At 47.1% G+C, this 18,209-nt stretch overlaps 1 protein-coding gene across 3 annotated transcripts in view; it reads left to right on the forward strand.

The window, feature by feature from the left end:
* LOC142251235 (LHFPL tetraspan subfamily member 1 protein-like) overlaps window positions 1-13,663 on the forward strand; it is a 67,936-nt gene extending 54,273 nt beyond the window's left edge. For 2 of the 3 annotated variants that reach the window (XM_075323851.1, XM_075323850.1), the window contains 3 exons: window positions 1,134-1,232; window positions 4,806-4,913; window positions 12,825-13,663. In XM_075323851.1, coding sequence (XP_075179966.1) covers window positions 1,134-1,232; window positions 4,806-4,913; window positions 12,825-12,943 — 326 coding nt within the window. In that variant the 3' untranslated portion in view covers window positions 12,944-13,663. The remainder of the gene's footprint in view (window positions 1-1,133; window positions 1,233-4,805; window positions 4,914-12,824) is intronic. The other variant, XM_075323852.1, reaches the window with a different exon arrangement.
* The last annotated feature ends 4,546 nt before the right edge of the window (window positions 13,664-18,209 follow it).

An 18,209-nucleotide genomic window follows, 5' to 3' on the forward strand; every position in this document is an offset into this window, starting at 1 on the left:
TCCTGTATCAAGCCCTAGATCTATTACTGACCATACCTAAAAGAGGTATCAAGTCTAGACCCTCCACCTGGCATGGACCGGCACTATTCCAGTTTAAGGCTAGTTTCACACTACGTCTTTTTAACATCCGCTGAAAACGTTTTTTTAGCGGAAGTACGGATCCTGCTTTTACAGCAATAACGTATGCAAACGCATATGTTATTTTGCAGGATCCTGCACTGGATATTTAGGGGCGGGCATTGGAGTCATGTGATCGGGAGTGAGGGGAGCTAGACTGGGAGCCGGCTTCTGACAGCTGCAGACGCTGGTAACCAAGGTAAACATCGGCCTTGGATACCCGATATTTATCTTGGTTACGAGTGTCTGCAGCTGCTAGGAGCAGGGCTGCCTGCACGCGTAACCAACGTAAACATCGGGTAACTAAGAGAAGTGGTTACGCGATATTTACCTTGGTTACGAGTGTCCGCAGCTCTCAGGTGGGAGAGAGAGGAAGGGGGAAAGACAGAGATAGAGAGAGAGGGGGTGAGGGAGGGAGTAGAGAGATAGACAGATCACTGGAGACTGGTTCTGGGCATGCTCAGTACTTTCTGGGCATGCTCAGTACAAAAGCAGGATCCTGTTACAACGCAACTGAACGTATTCTGCTAGGCAGGATCCAGCACTCATTGAAATGCATTGCAGCTCGCGGCGCAATGTGAAGGATCCTGTGAGATGCGTTATTTTAACAAAGCAAAAAAACGCTACATGTTGCGTTTTTGAAACATGTTAAAATAACGCAAAAGGACGGATCCTGCGTCTAACGGACGCAAACGCATGCAAACGCAGGTGGACGCGAGTCCATTGAAAATGCATTGAAGTGAAAACGGATTTGCACAGGATCCGTACTTCCGTTAAAAAAACGTTTTCAACGGATGTTAAAAAGACGTAGTGTGAAACCAGCCTAATATGTATATTTGTCTATTCTTTGTTCATTTTGTGTGACCTCGTATTTTCTGAAGCAGTAAATATACTACACAAGAATATTCTGTATAAATGTAGCAGTGTAATTGGTCGTAATGAATAGCACAGTTTGCTGGGTAGCTCACGCTGAGTAAACAAACATGTCCTTTTTGTCTCTGTGTGAATCTCTGTAGGACTCCTCATTAGCTCCGGATGTGCCCTGTATCCACTGGGGTGGAACAGCCCTGAAATCCAGCAGGCGTGTGGCAATGCGTCCAGTCAGTTCCAATTAGGTAACAAGTGACTCACAATCGCGGATCGTGGCCTGTAGAGTGTGTATGAGAGGCACTAGCTGTGCATCCACGTAAGATTCATTACGGCCAGGAGTGATTTAAATCAATGTATCAGTCTTTTCATATGTACAGTACTCCATACACTAAATACAGTGGGGAAAATAAGTATTTTATACATTGCCAATTTTGCAAGTTTTCCCACCTATAATGTGCGGAGAGGTCTGTAAATTTTAGCATAGGCACACTTCAACTGTGACAGACAGTATTAAAAAAAAGTCCAAAAAGTCACATTGTATGATTTTTAAATAATTTTATGAATTTTATGACATGAAATAAGTATTTGATCACCTACCATTCAGCAAGAATTCTGGTTCTCACAGAGCTGTTATTTTTTTTCTTTAAGAAGCCCTCCTACTCTGCACTCACTAACTTTATATTGCACCTACTTGAACGTGTTACCTGTATAAAAGACACCTGTCCACACACTCAATCACATTCCAACCTCTCCACCATGGCCAAGACCAAAGAGCTATCTAAAGACACCAGGGACAAAATTGTAGACCTGCACAAGGCTGAAATGGGTTACAGGACAATAGGCAAGCAGCTTGGTGAGAAGACAACAACAGTTGACACAATTATTAGAAAATGGAAGACGTACAAGATGACTGTCAATCTTACTTGATCTGGGGCTCCATGCAAGAACTCGCCTCATGGTGTAAGAATGATTCTGAAAAAGGTCAGGAATCAGCCCAGAACTATATGGGAGGACTTAGTCAATGATCTGAAGAGAACTGGGACCATATTCTCAAAGATTCCCATTAGTAACATACTACACTATCATGGATTAAAATCCTTCAGGGCACGCAAGATCCCCCTGCTCACACCAGGACATGTCCAGGTCCAGTTAAGGGTCGTAATGACCATCTGGATGATCCAGGGGCAGCATGGGAGAAGATCATGTGGTCAGATGAGACCAAAATAGAACCTTTTGATTTCAACTCCACTCATCGTGTTTGGAGGGAGAAGGATCAGTACAACCTCAAGAACACCCTCTCAACCGTGAAGCATGGGGGTTGAAACATCATTCTTGGGTTGTGCTTTTCTGCAAAGGGGACTGGATGACTGCACCATATTAAAGGGACGAAGGATGGGGTCATGTATCTCACGATTTTAGCCAATAAACTCCTTCACTCATTGATAGCATTGAAGGTGGGTTGTGGCTGGGTCTTCCCACATGATAATGACCCGAAACACACAAGCAAAGCAACTAAGGAGTGACTCCATAAAAAAAGCATTTCAAGGTCCTGGAGTGGCCTAGTCAGTCTTCAGACCTGAACCTAATGGAAACCCTTTTGAGGCAGCTGAAACTCAATGTTGCCTAGTGACCGCCCCAAAACGTGAAAGATCTGGAGAAGATCTGTATGGAGGAGTGGGCCAATCCCTGCTGCAGTGTGTGCAAATTTGCCCATGAACTACAGGAAACATCTGACCTCTGTAATTGCAAACAAAGGGGTCTGCACCAAATATTAAAGTGCACCAATCACCAGGATTTTCCTATATAAGCTAAAGCCAGTGCTATACTGGCACTATCATGCTGATTCTATACACACCTTTAGATGTCTTCTAGGATGTATAGGTTATAAAATACAAGCAAGTAAAGTTTGTAAATTAGCAGCTTGTTGAGTGACAGCAGCTGTGGATCAGATAATAGCTGGGGGGTATTCATAGTTAGCACCTCCCTCTGTTATATATGCTAATTCTATTATAGAATCGATTTACTTTTTGACTAGCAGGACCTGTGCTGATGTCATACCCATGTGACCAGAAGGGGCGGAGCCTCAGCCAACAAAGCTGATACCAGGGAGCAACTTTTTTCTGCAGATACATAGAAAATTGACCAATACACATCTTGTCTTGCCTATAATTTCATAAACTTAAGCCACTCCATATCAAGCTTATAAAGGAGGGAACATAGGAGCATTATGGCTATATGTAAAATATATATATTTATCAAAAAGGATTTAAAAAATTTACAAACAGTATACAAAATTAATAGAAAAGTGCTAGATGTCAAGCAGGATGAACACCCATATGCATCTAAGGCTGCTTTCACACTACGTCTTTTTAACATGCGTCCTGAACGTTTTTTTAACGCAGAAACGGATCCAGTGCAAATGCGTTTTCATTTCAATGCATTTGCAATGGACTTGCATTAACATGCGTTCACCTGCGTTTGCGTGCGTTATAGTGAGGATCCAGCGACTTGTAGTTTTTTAACATCTTTCAAAAACGTAGCGTTTTTGAGCTGCGTCCAACTTCTGCAAATTGCTGGATCCTGACTAAACAGCACGCAAACGCATGTGAACGCTGGCGTGCTGATAGGCAGGATCCTGCTTGCGCTACTGAGCATGCCCAGAAGCCAGCCTCCGTGATCAGTCTATCTCTCTCCTCCCTCTGTCTCTCTCCTCCCTCTCTCTCTGTCTCTCCCCCTCCCTCTCCCCCACCTGAGAGCTGCGGACACTCGTAACCAAGGTAAACATCGGGTAACCACTTATCTTAGTTACCCGATGTTTACGTTGGTAACGTGTGCAGGGAGCCCGGCTCCTAGCAGCTGCAGACGCTTGTAACCAAAGTAAATATCGGGTATCCAAGCAAGTATACCCAATGTTTACCTTGGTTAAGAGCCTCGCAGCTGTCAGATGCCGGCTCCCAGTCTGGCACGTTTAGTTCCCCTCACTCCCGATCACATGACTCCAATGCCCGCCCCTAAACATCCAGTGACAGGATCCTGCAAAGTAACACATGCGTTTGCATGCATTTTTTGCTGTAAAAGCAGGATCCGCTTTTGCAGCAAAAAAACGTTCAGGACGCATGTTAAAAAGACGCAGTGTGAAAGCAGCCTTAGGGACAATAAAGTGCTAATAGTCAGAAAAAAATAGGAAGTCTCAATGGGCACAATAGCATATAAAGTACCATATATAGCCCTATAGGTTATCCGCTGCAGCTATGATAGGGTAAAAGTTAATTATTATTATTATTATTAATATTATTATTATAATAAAACCCACATAAAGCAAAATAGATAGGGCTTAATTTTTATAATCCCCCTATAATGACCATATTGGTCTAATGCTACAGCGGTAGCAAAAGGGGTCCCATAATAATCAAATAATTGCCCAATAGCTTACCCATAAATCAAGAGTTAATGCTCCAGTCCCTCATAGGTATATAAAAAGGACCCCTGCTGAACAGCTGTTCCCGGTGTCGGCAGCGTTTGGATGTGATGAGTGTGGAGCTGCACAGCTCCATTAACCTCATAGTGGCCAAAGCTGGATACAGCACGTCGCTCCTATTTACATGAGTAGCACATCTGAGCCTTTGAATCAAGTTGGATACATCTATGAATCAAGAATAGCTTATTGAGTGTTTAGCAAAATTCTTAGGTACCATGGAGAACATGGCAGATATCACTACTAATTCAGTATTTAGCGGAATAATGATAGAAGCTGACCTTACACCAAACTGATGTACCCATTTTGTAAATGAGTGGATATCTAAAAATGTGCATTACAGGTAACCTAGGGAAGTTGGCAACACCAGGAACAGTTTCAGTGTGGAATTACATTAGTACATCATCCCTGAGGAGGCCATTTACAAGGTCCGAGTGTTCCAGGCTCCTCGGTAATTATGTAGATGAGGTTTAATGTGTTTCAGGGGATGGCAATAATGTACCTGCCTGGTAACTGCACAATTAATTTTTAATGTTTTGCAATTGTCTTCTGCTTCACCTGTGATTGTGTGTTGAGATCTGAATATATTATAGCATTAAAACAGCTTATTCTGCATAGAAAAACTTCTCGGAGAGGTGGCATTCCCTGAGAACAAGCTTTTTATTCATCCTAATACATCCATATGTGTAGAAGTGTACTAACAATACAATAACTAAAATATTATTTTTATTATGAAGTAATCATTAGTGTCCAATTGAAGGGTTTGTCTCCCCCCTCCAAAAATATTTCATTTATATCCTATTGGGGCAAATAGATGTGACGCCCTGGACTAGCCAGGGGTCACAGGTAACAACACACACACCCCCACCCCCGGCAGTTCACAGCAGTCATCCCCAGTGAGACCTGATTTCTTCCCTCGGGTTCAGACAGACACACCAGGTGGGCGGAGTCAGGCAGATGGGCACGCCCACCAAGGAGTCTACCGTGTTTCCCCGAAAATAAGACATCCCCCGAAAATAAGTCATCCCAGGAGTTTTCAGGGAAGCTTTAGGGTATGTGCGCACGTTGCTTTTTACCTGCTTTTTACCTGCTTTTTTGCTGCTTTTTCTTCTGCGCTGTTTAATGCCAAAATGGATGTGTTCTTCTATTCAAGCAAAGTCTATGGGAATTTGGGTTTCTTGTTCACACTATGTTGTTCAAAATGCTGCCTTTTTGTGGCAGAACTTTGGTCAAAAACTCAGCTTTTCAAAGAAGCAACATGTCAATTGTTTTTGCCATTTGGGTTTTGCACTGCAAAGCTGAGTTTTTGACCAAAGTTCTGCCACAAAAAGGCAGCATTTTGAACAACATAGTGTGAACAAGAAACCCAAATTCCCATAGACTTTGCTTGAATAGAAGAACACATCCATTTTTGGCATTAAACAGCGCAGAAGAAAAAGCAGCAAAAAAGCAGGTAAAAAGCAGGTAAAAAGCAACGTGCGCACATACCCTTAATATAAGACATCCCCTGAAAATAAGACATAGCTGCGGTCAATAATGAAGTGTCATGCAGCGGTGAAAGACACTGCAGGACACTTCATTATAGGCAGCGGCACCCCCAGAAGAGAGAAGACAGAAGAAAGAAGACCCCCGATCATACTCACCAGAAGCCGACCGGGAGCAGGTGAGCGCATCAAGGTCCTGCAGCGGCAGAACACACGCACACACGCGCAGACACACACATCAGATCACACTCACTCACTCTCACACACACCTCACACACACATCAGATCGCATCCACACACTCACAACATCCAGTGATATCGCTTGCTTCTCGGCGGCGATACTGTGCGTGCAGTGACCTTCCAGGACCTGCCGGAGGATCACATGGCCGGAAGCATGTGGTATCTCCGGATGTTGTGAGTGTGTGAGCGAGTATGTGCGATATCGTCAGTGTGTGTGTGAGTGTATGCGATCGGATGTGTGAGTGTATGCGATCGGATGTGTGTGTGTGTGAGTGTATGCGATCGGATCTGTGAGTGTCGGCAGAAGGCGGAGGAGCACGGCGTGCAGCACAGCTGCTGGGACTGCCTACTGGAGGGCACAGGGAGAAGTGGGGTGTATGTGTGAGTGTATGCGATCAGATGTGTGCGTGTATACTGTCTGATGTGTGACTGTGTGTGAACGTAAGCGATCGGATCTGTGAGTGTCGGCAGGAGGCAGAGGAGCACGGCGTGCAGCACAGCTGCTGGGATCGTGGGGTGGGTTTGTGTTTGTGTGTGAGTGAGTGAGTGTGATCTGATGTGTGTGTGTGTGTGTGTGTGTGTGATCTGATGTCAGCCAGACGCAGGGGAGCACAGCTGCAGGGAGATCACAGGGAGAAGTGTGTGTGTGTGTGTGTGTGTATGTGAGATCTGATGTCAGCCAGACGCAGGGGAGGCACGCAGCATACCTGCTGGGAGATCATAAGAGGATCTGGGAGCCATACAGATGCCTGGGGCTAGTAAGTATGACGATCCTGGGATGGGGGGTGGTCTGCTTTTTGTGGGGGGTAAACTTACCCCCAACCATGTCTCCTCGAGAATAAGACACCCCCTGAAAATAAGACATAGTGCTTTTTTCAGGGAAAAAAAAAAAATAAGATAGTGTCTTATTTTCGGGGAAACAGGGTAGCTGGCCTGAGTCAGAAAACAAGTTCAGACAAGTCCAGGCAGAGGAAGAGAGAGGAGGTGTGCAGAGAGGCAGATGCAGACTGGGGCCTAGGTTGGAGCCTAGGGCCCTCGTGTAGCCAGTCAGGCAGACGGTAGTGGCCGTCTGCAGGAGCCGGGAAGACAGTCTTGGTGGAACCGTAGGTAGCCGGGACAGGGTGGTGGCCCGTACGGTACCGAACCGGGGAGCCAGCTGGAAACCGGAGCACAGGAGGAGTGTACAAGAAGGTGCAGGAAAGGACTCACAATACCAACCACAGGAGTCAGAACATTCTAACAGTTGCAGGGAAAGACAGCCACCATCACTGTCCGGGAAGAGCACAAAAGCACTGCAGCCGGCTGCGGGACCCATCCATCCTGCCGTTTGGTTTACCAGAGACTCTGTCATTGACTGCCTGAGTGAGTACACCAGTGCCGTCCGGCACCGCTCCGCGCTGTCCCTGCAACCATGCACCCCGGCCATCCAGCCTCCCCGTTACACCACCGGGCCCCGGGATCACCAACGCCTACCCACGGAGGGAACAATATCCTAGCTGCTCCCTACCATCTCTCCCGGGATCCCCGTCACCAGCAGCGGTGATGCCATCATCCCCACGTCCCGTGGGTGGCGTCACGAACTCTCCCCCAAACAAACCATCCCTTTTCACTCACGGGTGAGGAGCGCTGTTCGAGTCCCCGAGTCCGGCCCACCGCTCGAGCCACCGAGCAGCAGCAGCAGAAGCCCTGGACCCAAGCGTCGCGAGCGCGTCCCTCCGCCCGCGACATAGACATCATAGATGATCAGGACTGGACTGCCCATCTGGCAATTCTGGCAAATATCAGATGGATCAGTTGACAGTCAGCCTCTTGGATACACATCCCTTTTGCTGTGGACACTCACTCGGGCAAGCCACAGGAAGAGCCAAGCCTGTTGTTTGCCATAAGTAAGAGTCATGCACAGAAGGTTAGCAGCGCAATAATGTATGAGGTGGTCAGTGCATGGTGTACTGTATAATGTATATTAAAGCTAATGTTTAAGTGCTGCTGCTAGAGTGTACGGCTGGGGATATAGCAGAGCCAAAGCAGTGCACAGATCTGCAGAAAAATGTATAAAGGAGTAAAAAATAGGAGCATTACGGCTATATGTAAAAAATATATATCTTTATCAAAAAGGATTTAAAAAATTTACAAACAGTATACAAAATGAATAGAAAAGTGCTAGATGTGAAACAGGATGAACAGGGGTGCTGATTGTCACACCCCCAAAAATCTTTCCTGGATGGTCTATACTAAAGATAGTCAATTGACATTAATTACTGGACAACTCCTTCAAGTGCTCTGGTAGTGTCTAAGCACTCTCCAAGCCTCTGCCTCTATGCTTTTAATCAGTGCAGGGAATAGACTTGTAAAGTGCTTTGTCACACCCAGAGCACTTAAGCCTAATTTGCATATAAAATAATACAGTAAAGGTGTAAATGACATTATGTTTCAGAAAGCAATATGACCATGTTAAGTGTTGCCAAATGTGTTGGGTGACAGAGGCCAAATGTTCAGCTATATGTAATATTACTATCTCACCTTGTTCATAAATTTGTCTATGCTTCTACACAAAAAACTGGGTAGTTTGTTAAATGAATGATGAGATGCTGCGTTTAGTCATAAATGATGCATTAAAGATGTTGTCCACTATGTTTACATTGATGGCCTATTCTTATACTAGGTTATCAATATCTGTTTGGCCGGGTCCAACTCCTGACACCACCACCCATACAAGCTGTCCTTGGTCCTGGCAGCGGCAGCAGGCGGACAGGAATGCTCAGTTCCCGAGCTACTCCATCTTCTGATAGCTGTACTGCACATCCCTCTTAATTTGGACGGTACATGGATGTGCAGTTCTCGGCTGCAGACGTTATCAGTTGACGGGGCAGTTCCGGAACTGATCATTTCCAGCGGCCACCCCAGGGATTTAAAAACAGTTGATCAGCGGGGGTGCTGGGTGTCAGACCACAGCGATCAGACATTGCTGACCTATCCTAAGAATAGACCATCAAGGTAAAAGTAGTGGGCAACCTCTTTAAGTCTGCTTTAGCACCACTCCTGCACACTGGCCTACTAGGGGAGTCACCTGTAGTTTTCTGGGGAGAGGGTGGTTGGGATCCTTCTAATAGATTTGTTTAACTAATCTGCAAGTTTTATGAGTGTATATTCTCACATTGCCACTTTTCTTAATGTATTTGCCTATTTAATAGATGTGGCTAGTATGTCTCGGAACCTCAACGAGGTGTATTCGGCTGAAAATGATGTCCAACAGAGCATACACTGATTCTACAGTTAATGGTCCTGTCAGAGCATATGCTGGAATCCTGTTTTCCAGGGATTCAGGCATAATCCAAAATGGAGCCGCTGACTGTACGCTAAAACAAGATGTGAACATAGCCTTACAGAGAGCAGTGAGGTTACCTATACATTAAATTTGATTGATATGAGTGGATAGATCTTCATCTGTCTGCCATTCATCATGAATGATTTATTATGTATCCTATGGGTTATGGGGATAATCTATATATATAATTGCCTTATTCTGTCTGTCTGTCTGTCTGTCTGTCATGCTCCAAAATTGTGTCCTTACGGTGACACAAAGCTGATTGGCCGCTGGGCTCGCCATGGCCCCGCCCCCCCCACGGATTGGCCGCTCGCCCAGGCTGCGCCCCCACACGGATTGGCCAGCCGCTCGCCCAGGCTCCGCCCCCCCCACAGATTGGCCTCTCGCCCCGGCACCCTGCAGGCATTGGCAATTCGGCCACGCTACGCCCCGCCCCCCTCACACAATGCACGCTAGCTCTGGCCCCGCCCCCTCCCTCCCCACGCATTCCCCAAACTGACACGGCTGTCACGGAGGTGAGTACTGTACTCCCCCCCCTCCCCCCCCCGCGCATTCCCCGAACTGACACGGCTGTCACGGAGGTGAGTACTGTACTCCCCCCCCCCGTCCCCCGCTCGCACGGGAGTGGTGTGGATACGTTGGTAACCATGCTAGCATGGTTACAAGCGCATCAAGGTCCTGCAGCGGCGGAAGATCCACACGCACACACATAACAGCACACACACACACATACACACACATCAGATCACACTCACTCTCACACACACCTCACACACACATCACATCGCATCCACACACTCACAGCATCCGGCGATATCGCTTGCTTCTCGGCCTCGATACTGTGCTGTTGTGACCTTCCAGGACCTGACGGAGGATCACATGGCCAGAAGCATGTGGTATCTCCGGATGTTGTGAGTGTGAGCGCGTATGTGCGATATCGTCAGTGTCTCTGTGTGTGAGTGTATGCGATCGGGTGTGTGTGAGTGTATGCGATCGGGTGTGTGTGAGTGTATGCGATCGGGTGTGTGTGAGTGTATGCGATCGGGTGTGTGTGAGTGTATGCGATCGGGTGTGTGAGTGTCGGCAGAGGAGCACGGCGTGCTGGAGGAGGCTGGGAGCAGAGAGGCTGATCTTGGGGAAGGCTGGGAGGGGGAGGCTGATGCTGGGGGAGACTGGGAGGGGAAGGCTGATGCTGAAGGAGGCTGGGAGGGGGAGGCTGGGAGGAAGGAGGCTGGGAGGAGAGAGGCTGATCCTGGGGAAGGCTAGGAAGGGGAGGCTGATGCTGAGGGAGGCTGGAAGGAGAGAGGCTGAGGCTGCGGGAGGCTGGAAGGAGAGAGGCTGAGGCTGGGAGGAGAGAGGCTGATGCTGGGGAAAGCTGATGCTGGGGAAGGCTGGGAGGACGGAGGCTGGGAGGAGAGAGGCTGATACTGGGGAAGGCTGGGAGAGGGAGCCTGATGCTGGGGGAGGCTGGAAGGAGAGAGGCTGATGCTGGGGGAGGCTGGAAGAAGAGACGCTGATGCTGGGGGAGGCTGATGCTGGGGGAGGCTGGGAGGAGAGAGGCTGATGCTGGGGAAGGCTGGGAGGAGAGAGGCTGATGCTGGGGACAGAGAGGAGAGGCTGATGCTGGGAGGAGAGAGGCTGATGCTGGGAGGAGAGAGGCTGATGCTGGGAGGAGAGAGGCTGATGCTGGGGGAGGCTGGGAGGGGGAGGCTGATGCTGGGGGAGGCTGATGCTGGGGGAGGCTGGGACGAGGGAGGCTGATGCTGGTGGAGGCTGATGCTTGGGGAGGCTGATGCTGGGGGAGGCTGGAAGGAGAGAGGCTGATGCTGGTGGAGGCTGATGCTTGGGGAGGCTGATGCTGGGGGAGACTGGGAGGGGAAGGCTGATGCTGAGGGAGGCTGGGAGGGGGAGGCTGGGAGGAAGGAGGCTGGGAGGAGAGAGGCTGATCCTGGGGAAGGCTGGGAAGGGGAGGCTGATGCTGAGGGAGGCTGGAAGGAGAGAGGCTGATGCTGGGGGATGCTGGAAGGAGAGAGGCTGAGGCTGGGAGGAGAGAGGCTGATGCTGAGGGAGGCTGGGAGGGGAAAGCTGATGCTGGGGAAGGCTGGGAGGACGGAGGCTGGGAGGAGAGAGGCTGATCCTGGGGAAGGCTGGGAGAGGGAGGCTGATGCTGGGGGAGGCTGAGGCTGGGAGGAGAGAGGCTGATGCTGGGGACAGAGAGGCTGATACTGGGAGGAGAGAGGCTGATGCTGGGAGGAGAGAGGCTGATGCTGGGAGGAGAGAGGCTGATGCTGGGGGCAGAGAGGCTGATGCTGGTGCAGCATGGGGGATGGTGCACGATGGGGTTGTGCAGCATGGGGGATGGAGCACGATGAGGAGTGCGCAGCATAGGGGATGGAGCACGTTTGGGAGTGCGCAGCATGGCGGATGGACCACATTTGGGAGTGCGCAGCATGGCGGATGGAGCATGTTTGGGAGTGCGCAGCATGGCGGATGGAGCACGTTTGGGAGTGCGCAGCATGGCGGATGGAGCATGTTTGGGAGTGCGCAGCATGGCGGATGGAGCACGTTTGGGAGTGCGCAGCATGGCGGATGGAGCACGTTTGGGAGTGCGCAGCATGGCGGATGGAGCACGTTTGGGAGTGCGCAGCATGGCGGATGGAGCACGTTTGGGAGTGCGCAGCATGGCGGATGGAGCACATTTGGGAGTGCGCAGCATGGCGGATGGAGCACGATGGGAGGTGCACACCTCCCCCAACACACACAACACACCACACACACACTGGGAACCACAAACACCGCCCTACACAGACACCCACACACACAGACAACGCTGGACACACACAACACCCAACACACAAACACCGCGGCATACATAAATATACGCACATATCATGCAACACACACATTGCACAAAACATACCTCCCCCCAAAACACACCACACCCACACAAACCGCGCAACACACACACACACAACGCTACAGACACACAGCGCTCCACAAACAACGCAACACACGCAACACACACACAACACCGCTCTCACCCCCCGCCACACCCAGACAACACCCAGAACATGTACAGCTCCTACACAAACACTTGGTAACTACACACAACAACATCTATATATATATATAGATATATATAACAAAAATCATACATTAACTACACAATACGTAAATTCTAGAATACCCGATGCGTAGAATCGGGCCACCTTCTAGTATTCTAATAAAAGTTCAGACAACATGGACTATATGAGACATACTTACTAACTGTTGTCCACAGAAAATAACATTTTATTCTCTCATCTTTCATTAGGAACCTGCAAGATTGGCTGGGCCTATTACTGCACCGGTGGGGGAGCCGCAGTCGCCATGCTCATCTGTACATGGTTGTCTTGTTTTGCTGGAAAGAAGAATAAGCCATCCCCCTATTGACAATGGCCTATAACTAATATGGATGTTTTGCTTCCTATTATTCCCACACCTGTTACTACAAATGATGGTGAAGGCCTCTATCCCCCTAACAGAAGATGAGGTGCAGAAATTATATACAAGGGGCTTGTTTGTCATTAATATGACCATGTATGAATTTACAATGGTGAAAACTGACAAATGGATTCACTGAAGTAAAAGACTATGAGTGTGCTGGGCATGAAAGTTATTATAGAACTAATGGACATTTTCTATACAAGGCTCCTTATAGCACGGGCAAATTTTTGACTGTTTATTGAATAGCTTACTTCCTATTAGTGCATTATGCCATTTTAGCCTAATATTGGGATAATTCTTGTAGGACCAAATGTGAGAAGCAGTGGCAATGATTAGGGTAGAGTCGGAGAAGGCTGCTATGGCCTAAGATGTCTGGCTCTGTTACTCAGAGGGAGGACTATGGAATAGTACGGTGGATTCCTGGATTTGGGTATAATAGTTCTCCATGAATGTCAAATATTGTTGCTTCACTTTTTCTCAGCATAATTTTTAATAAATCTCAGTCCAATCGCTTTTAAGATATCTGTTGATGGATAATCGTATTGCATCCGTGTTGTCTGTCAACTGTATATTTTGTCTCCTTATTAACCTTCATTCTTCTTGTTTAAATGTAGGTTACCTATCTCCATGCTTGTTAAAATAATAATTTTTCTTGTGTCTTAAAAAGTTGTTGTGTATTCTGATGGATCAAATGTCATTTTGTTTTTTCTGACTCCTATCACAGCATACAGTCTCAAACACACATTGCCATTGCAGGTTCATCCCCTTTTTGCCCTATTAACACTATCTTCTAATTAATGGTTTACATTAAAGGGTTTATCTGATCATGTATCTTCAGGAGCATACCGCTCCCCTGCCTTCTGGCAGCACTCTTGATTGATTGACAATTTGGACCAGGGTGATGGTTTTGCCGCTGGCCCATTTTTGCACTGTCTGATTCTGCAGTGCACGCGGAGGCCGTGTTTTCCTTCTTCAGCATTGCAGAAATGGAAGGGGCTAAAGTTGTCTTTAATCAATGGAGAGCAATATTCTGCAGAGATCCCAGCCAGTTTTGGAGACGTTACTACAATCTCTATGGATAAAGAGCTTGTACGTGCTGCGAGCCATGCCACACCTGAGAGATCAGCAGTAAACCATAGAATAGAAAATCAGGGATGGAAAAAAACTCCCCCAAAACATGGCGAAATGGCAAATTGACAAATTTTTCACTGTGTAAGGGGTTGGTCGGTACGACAAGCTCCTGCCCCAATACACCAACCGTGCTGGTTTTGTTCATATCTTGTGTGACACCCCTGGTCTATTCAGGTCGTCACAGGGTACTGCACGCTCTTTCTCTTCAGTGCAGTATTCAAATCCCTCATGATTCTGGGTCCCCATCTTACAGTGCTGCCTCCAACAGCAAATCTAATTCTAGATACACCCTGCACCACACCCACCAGACACACCAGTGGGCAGCTTGAGCGGAATAGGGTCGCCCACCTAGGGGTCAAGAAGGGGAGGTGAGGAGTGTCAGCATAGAGGAGGAAGTGTGTAGAGAGGAGAGTAAAGCGGAGGAGGCAGGGAGCAGTGGCTCCCAAGAGTAGCTGTCTAGGTTGCAGACGGTGGTCTGGACCTAGAGGAGTCGGACCCCTGGTCGTAGAGGATTGAGGCAATGTGCCTGGACCTGTTAAAAAGAACTGTCAGCAGCCTGGTCCTATCACCGGTCCGGGACCGAAGGCACAGCGGGTTACACGGACTGTAGGTCGGGGAGAAATTTCAGGCAATTAACCTGCAGAGAACGGAGCCTTCAAGTACTGTTCCCACTAGCTCCAGAATCGGGGCACTAGCGCAACGAGGGGGATAGGGCCTTCCATATAAGCAGCCCACTAAAATCCCAAGCGTGAGCCCTGAATGCAGGCTCCCACACTTAGCCATAGTGGGGAGCGGGGCCCGGCAAATTCCAGACTACCGGGCCACTACGGTGAATTTAAACTTTGTGCCAGGAGGCAGGTCACGAACCATCAAGCAGTACTGCAGGGGACGGGACCCGGACGAGCTCCCCTTGAGCGGCAGCGGCACCCAGAGACTTGGTTTACCCGGTTGTCAGCGTCTGCTTACTGGCTGAGTGAGTACATGAGTGATCTCCATGTCATGGCACCCCGTATCATCATGCAGAGTCCCAGGGCATACCCCTACCCGTGGAGGGTAACGACACCTTGCTGCCCCATTCCATCACACCGAGTACTTCCAACGGCAGTGGCGGTACTCCCAGTTATCGCACACCACGGGTGGAGTCACGAACTATAACTCCCCTGTAAATATCTCCCTTTTACCTTAAAGTGTGGCCCCTAAGCCCTCGGGTCCGGAGACCCTCGAGCCATGAACGGACACTACTCCCCGATCCGAGCGGTTTGATCCGCTGCTGGGGCGGCACACTTGCATAGAGTGATAAGATTATAGAGCATAAGAATGTATGTATTTATGTGGCAGAGTCAGTAATGTTTGCATAGAAATATAAGGGTTTTTATTATGAAAGCTATAGTGTGAGATAAGGCTTTAGATTGTTTTACAAAGTAATGCCGCCCTCCAGTGGTCGGTTATTTTATTATGTTTTTTTTATAGGATGAAAAATAGTTAATGGGGGCGGAGCCAGAACAGAGGCTGCAGGCAGCAGCCATCTTAGAAAGTCAGTCAGCGTATGGAGTAGATGCAGAGAGACTTGTTGTGCCTGGGAAGGAGAGAAAGTTAAAACTGACTTATCAGGCCACGTGTGTCCACTTCTGGTGGGCAGGACCCCAAAAATTATGGGTGTTAAAACTTTTGGACGTCTGGAGCTTAAGGCTTGGGGCTGGTGTTAAAAGAGCCCCTGAAAGCCCCCTTATGTACACTGGAAGTGAAACTAGAAGTTGCTGGGTAAGACAGTCATGGGGCCCGAAGCTACAGAGAGACTGGGTTGGGAATTCCTCAGGCAGCAAGCAGGAATAATCCAGGAGGTATACAATAACAATATGAATGTACACTGTGCCGTGAACATAGTTGCTGAAAGATGTTATGCCTCATATACTAAGATGATATATGGTAAAACGGGAATGTTGAGTAATGTTCTAGTTGAAGAGAAGTGTTTGATGTCTGCTAAATTTTGTGCGAAAGCTACAGAAGCTGAGGAATGGAAACCAGCTGCAGCCAGCAGCCCAAAAGTGGCCAAGGAAATGGAGATAGTGGAGGCTTCTGGCCTATGTCTGAGTACCATGCACCACATGTCCCCAAAACTGATTCCTTGCTCTGTGGAGGTGGCCAAGGCACAGACTAATACTGTAGGGTTGCTCAGCAGCCGGGGTTCGCCCTCGCCCGTTACTACAACAGCCCCATGCCACCCCTACAACAACTATCTGAAGTTCTATACCTATCTTACAATATGAGAATAAACTTCTAAATTACATTATACAACCCCTGGCAAAAATTATGGACTCGCCTGGCTCTGAGGATGTTCATTCAGTTGTTTAGTTTTGTTCCATGTCTGTGATCTGGTTTTTTTTTTAAACAAAAGTAAAGTAATTTCAAATGTCAACTTTCTGGTTTTAAGAAACACTAAATAAAATCATGAAAACATAATGTGCTAGCCAGTAATGGTTACTTTTCAAGAACAAACAAGGGGAAAAATTATGGAATCACTCAATTCCGAGGTAAAAATAATGGAATCACCCTGTAAATTTTCATTCCCAAAACTAACACCTGCATCAAATAAGATCTGCTCATTAGTCTGCATCTAAAACGGAGTGATCACACCTTGGAGAGCTGTTGCACCAAGTGGACTGACATGAATCATGGCTCCAACATGAGAGATGTCAATTGAAACAAATGAGAGTATTATCAAACTCTTAAAAGAGGGTAAATCATCATGCAATGTTGCAAAAGATGTTGGATGTTCAGAGTCAGCTGTGTCTAAAATCTGGACCAAATACAACCAACATGGGTAGGTTGTTAAAGGCAAAAATACTGGTAGACCAAGGAAGATATCAAAACGTCAAAACAGGAACCTTAAAGTAATATGTCTCCAAAACTGGAAATGCACAACAAAACAAATGAGGAACGAATGGGAGGAAACTGGAGTCAATGTCTTTGACTGAACTGTAAGAAACCGCCTAAAGGAAATGGGATTTACATACAGAAAAGCTAAACAAAAGCCATCATTAATACCTAAATAGAAAAAAACAAGGTTACAATAGGCTAAGAAAAGCAATTGTGGACTGTGGATGACTGCATGAAAGTCATATTCAGTGATGAATCGCAAATCTACATTGGCAAAGGTAATGATGCTGGAACTTTTGTTTGGTGTTGCTCCAATGAGATTTATAAAGATGACTGCCTGAAGAGAACATGCAAGTTTCCAGTCATTGATGATATGGGGCTGCATGTCAGGTAAAGGCACTGGGGAGATGGCTGTCATTACGTCTTCAATAAATGCCCAAGTTTACATTGAAATTTTGGACACTTTTCTTATCCCATTAATTGAAAGGATATTTGGGGATGATGAAATAATTTATCAAGATGATAATGCATCCTGCTATAGAGCAAAAACTGTGAAAACATTCCTTGAAAGAAGACATAAAGTCAATGACATGGCCTGCAAGTAGTCCGGATCTCAATCCAATTGAAAATCTTTGGTGGAAGTTGAAGAAAATGGTCCATGACAAGGCTCCAACCTGCAAAGCTGATCTGGCAACAGCAATCAGAGAAAGTTGGAGCCAGATTGATGATGTGTACTGTTTGTCACTCATTAAGTCCATGCCTCAGAGACTGCAAGCTGTTATAAAAGCCAAAGGTGGTGGAACAAAATACTAGTGATGTATTGGAGTTTTTTTTTGTTTGTTTTTCATGATTCCATAAATTTTACCTCAGAATTGAGTGATTCCATTTTTTTTCCTCCTGCTTGGTCTTGAAAAGTAACCATTACTGGCTAGCACATTATGTTTTCATGATTTTTTAGTGTTTCTTAAAGCCAGAAAGTTGCCCTTTGCAATGACTTTAGTTTTGTGCCATGTCTGTGATCTGCTTTTTTTAAACAAAAGTAAACAACTGATTGAACATCCTCAGGGCCAGGTGAGTCCGTAATTTTTGCCAGGGGTTGTATTACTGTTCCTTTTCCTGATGAGTAAAATGTTTTCTGAACAGAGTGGCTATAGGCAATGAAAGGTAAATTAATTTTTCTAGAAGGTGAGAAATATAGTTAGGT

Source organism: Anomaloglossus baeobatrachus, chromosome 9 (genome assembly GCF_048569485.1).
Source record: "Anomaloglossus baeobatrachus isolate aAnoBae1 chromosome 9, aAnoBae1.hap1, whole genome shotgun sequence".
NCBI lineage: Eukaryota > Metazoa > Chordata > Amphibia > Anura > Aromobatidae > Anomaloglossus > Anomaloglossus baeobatrachus.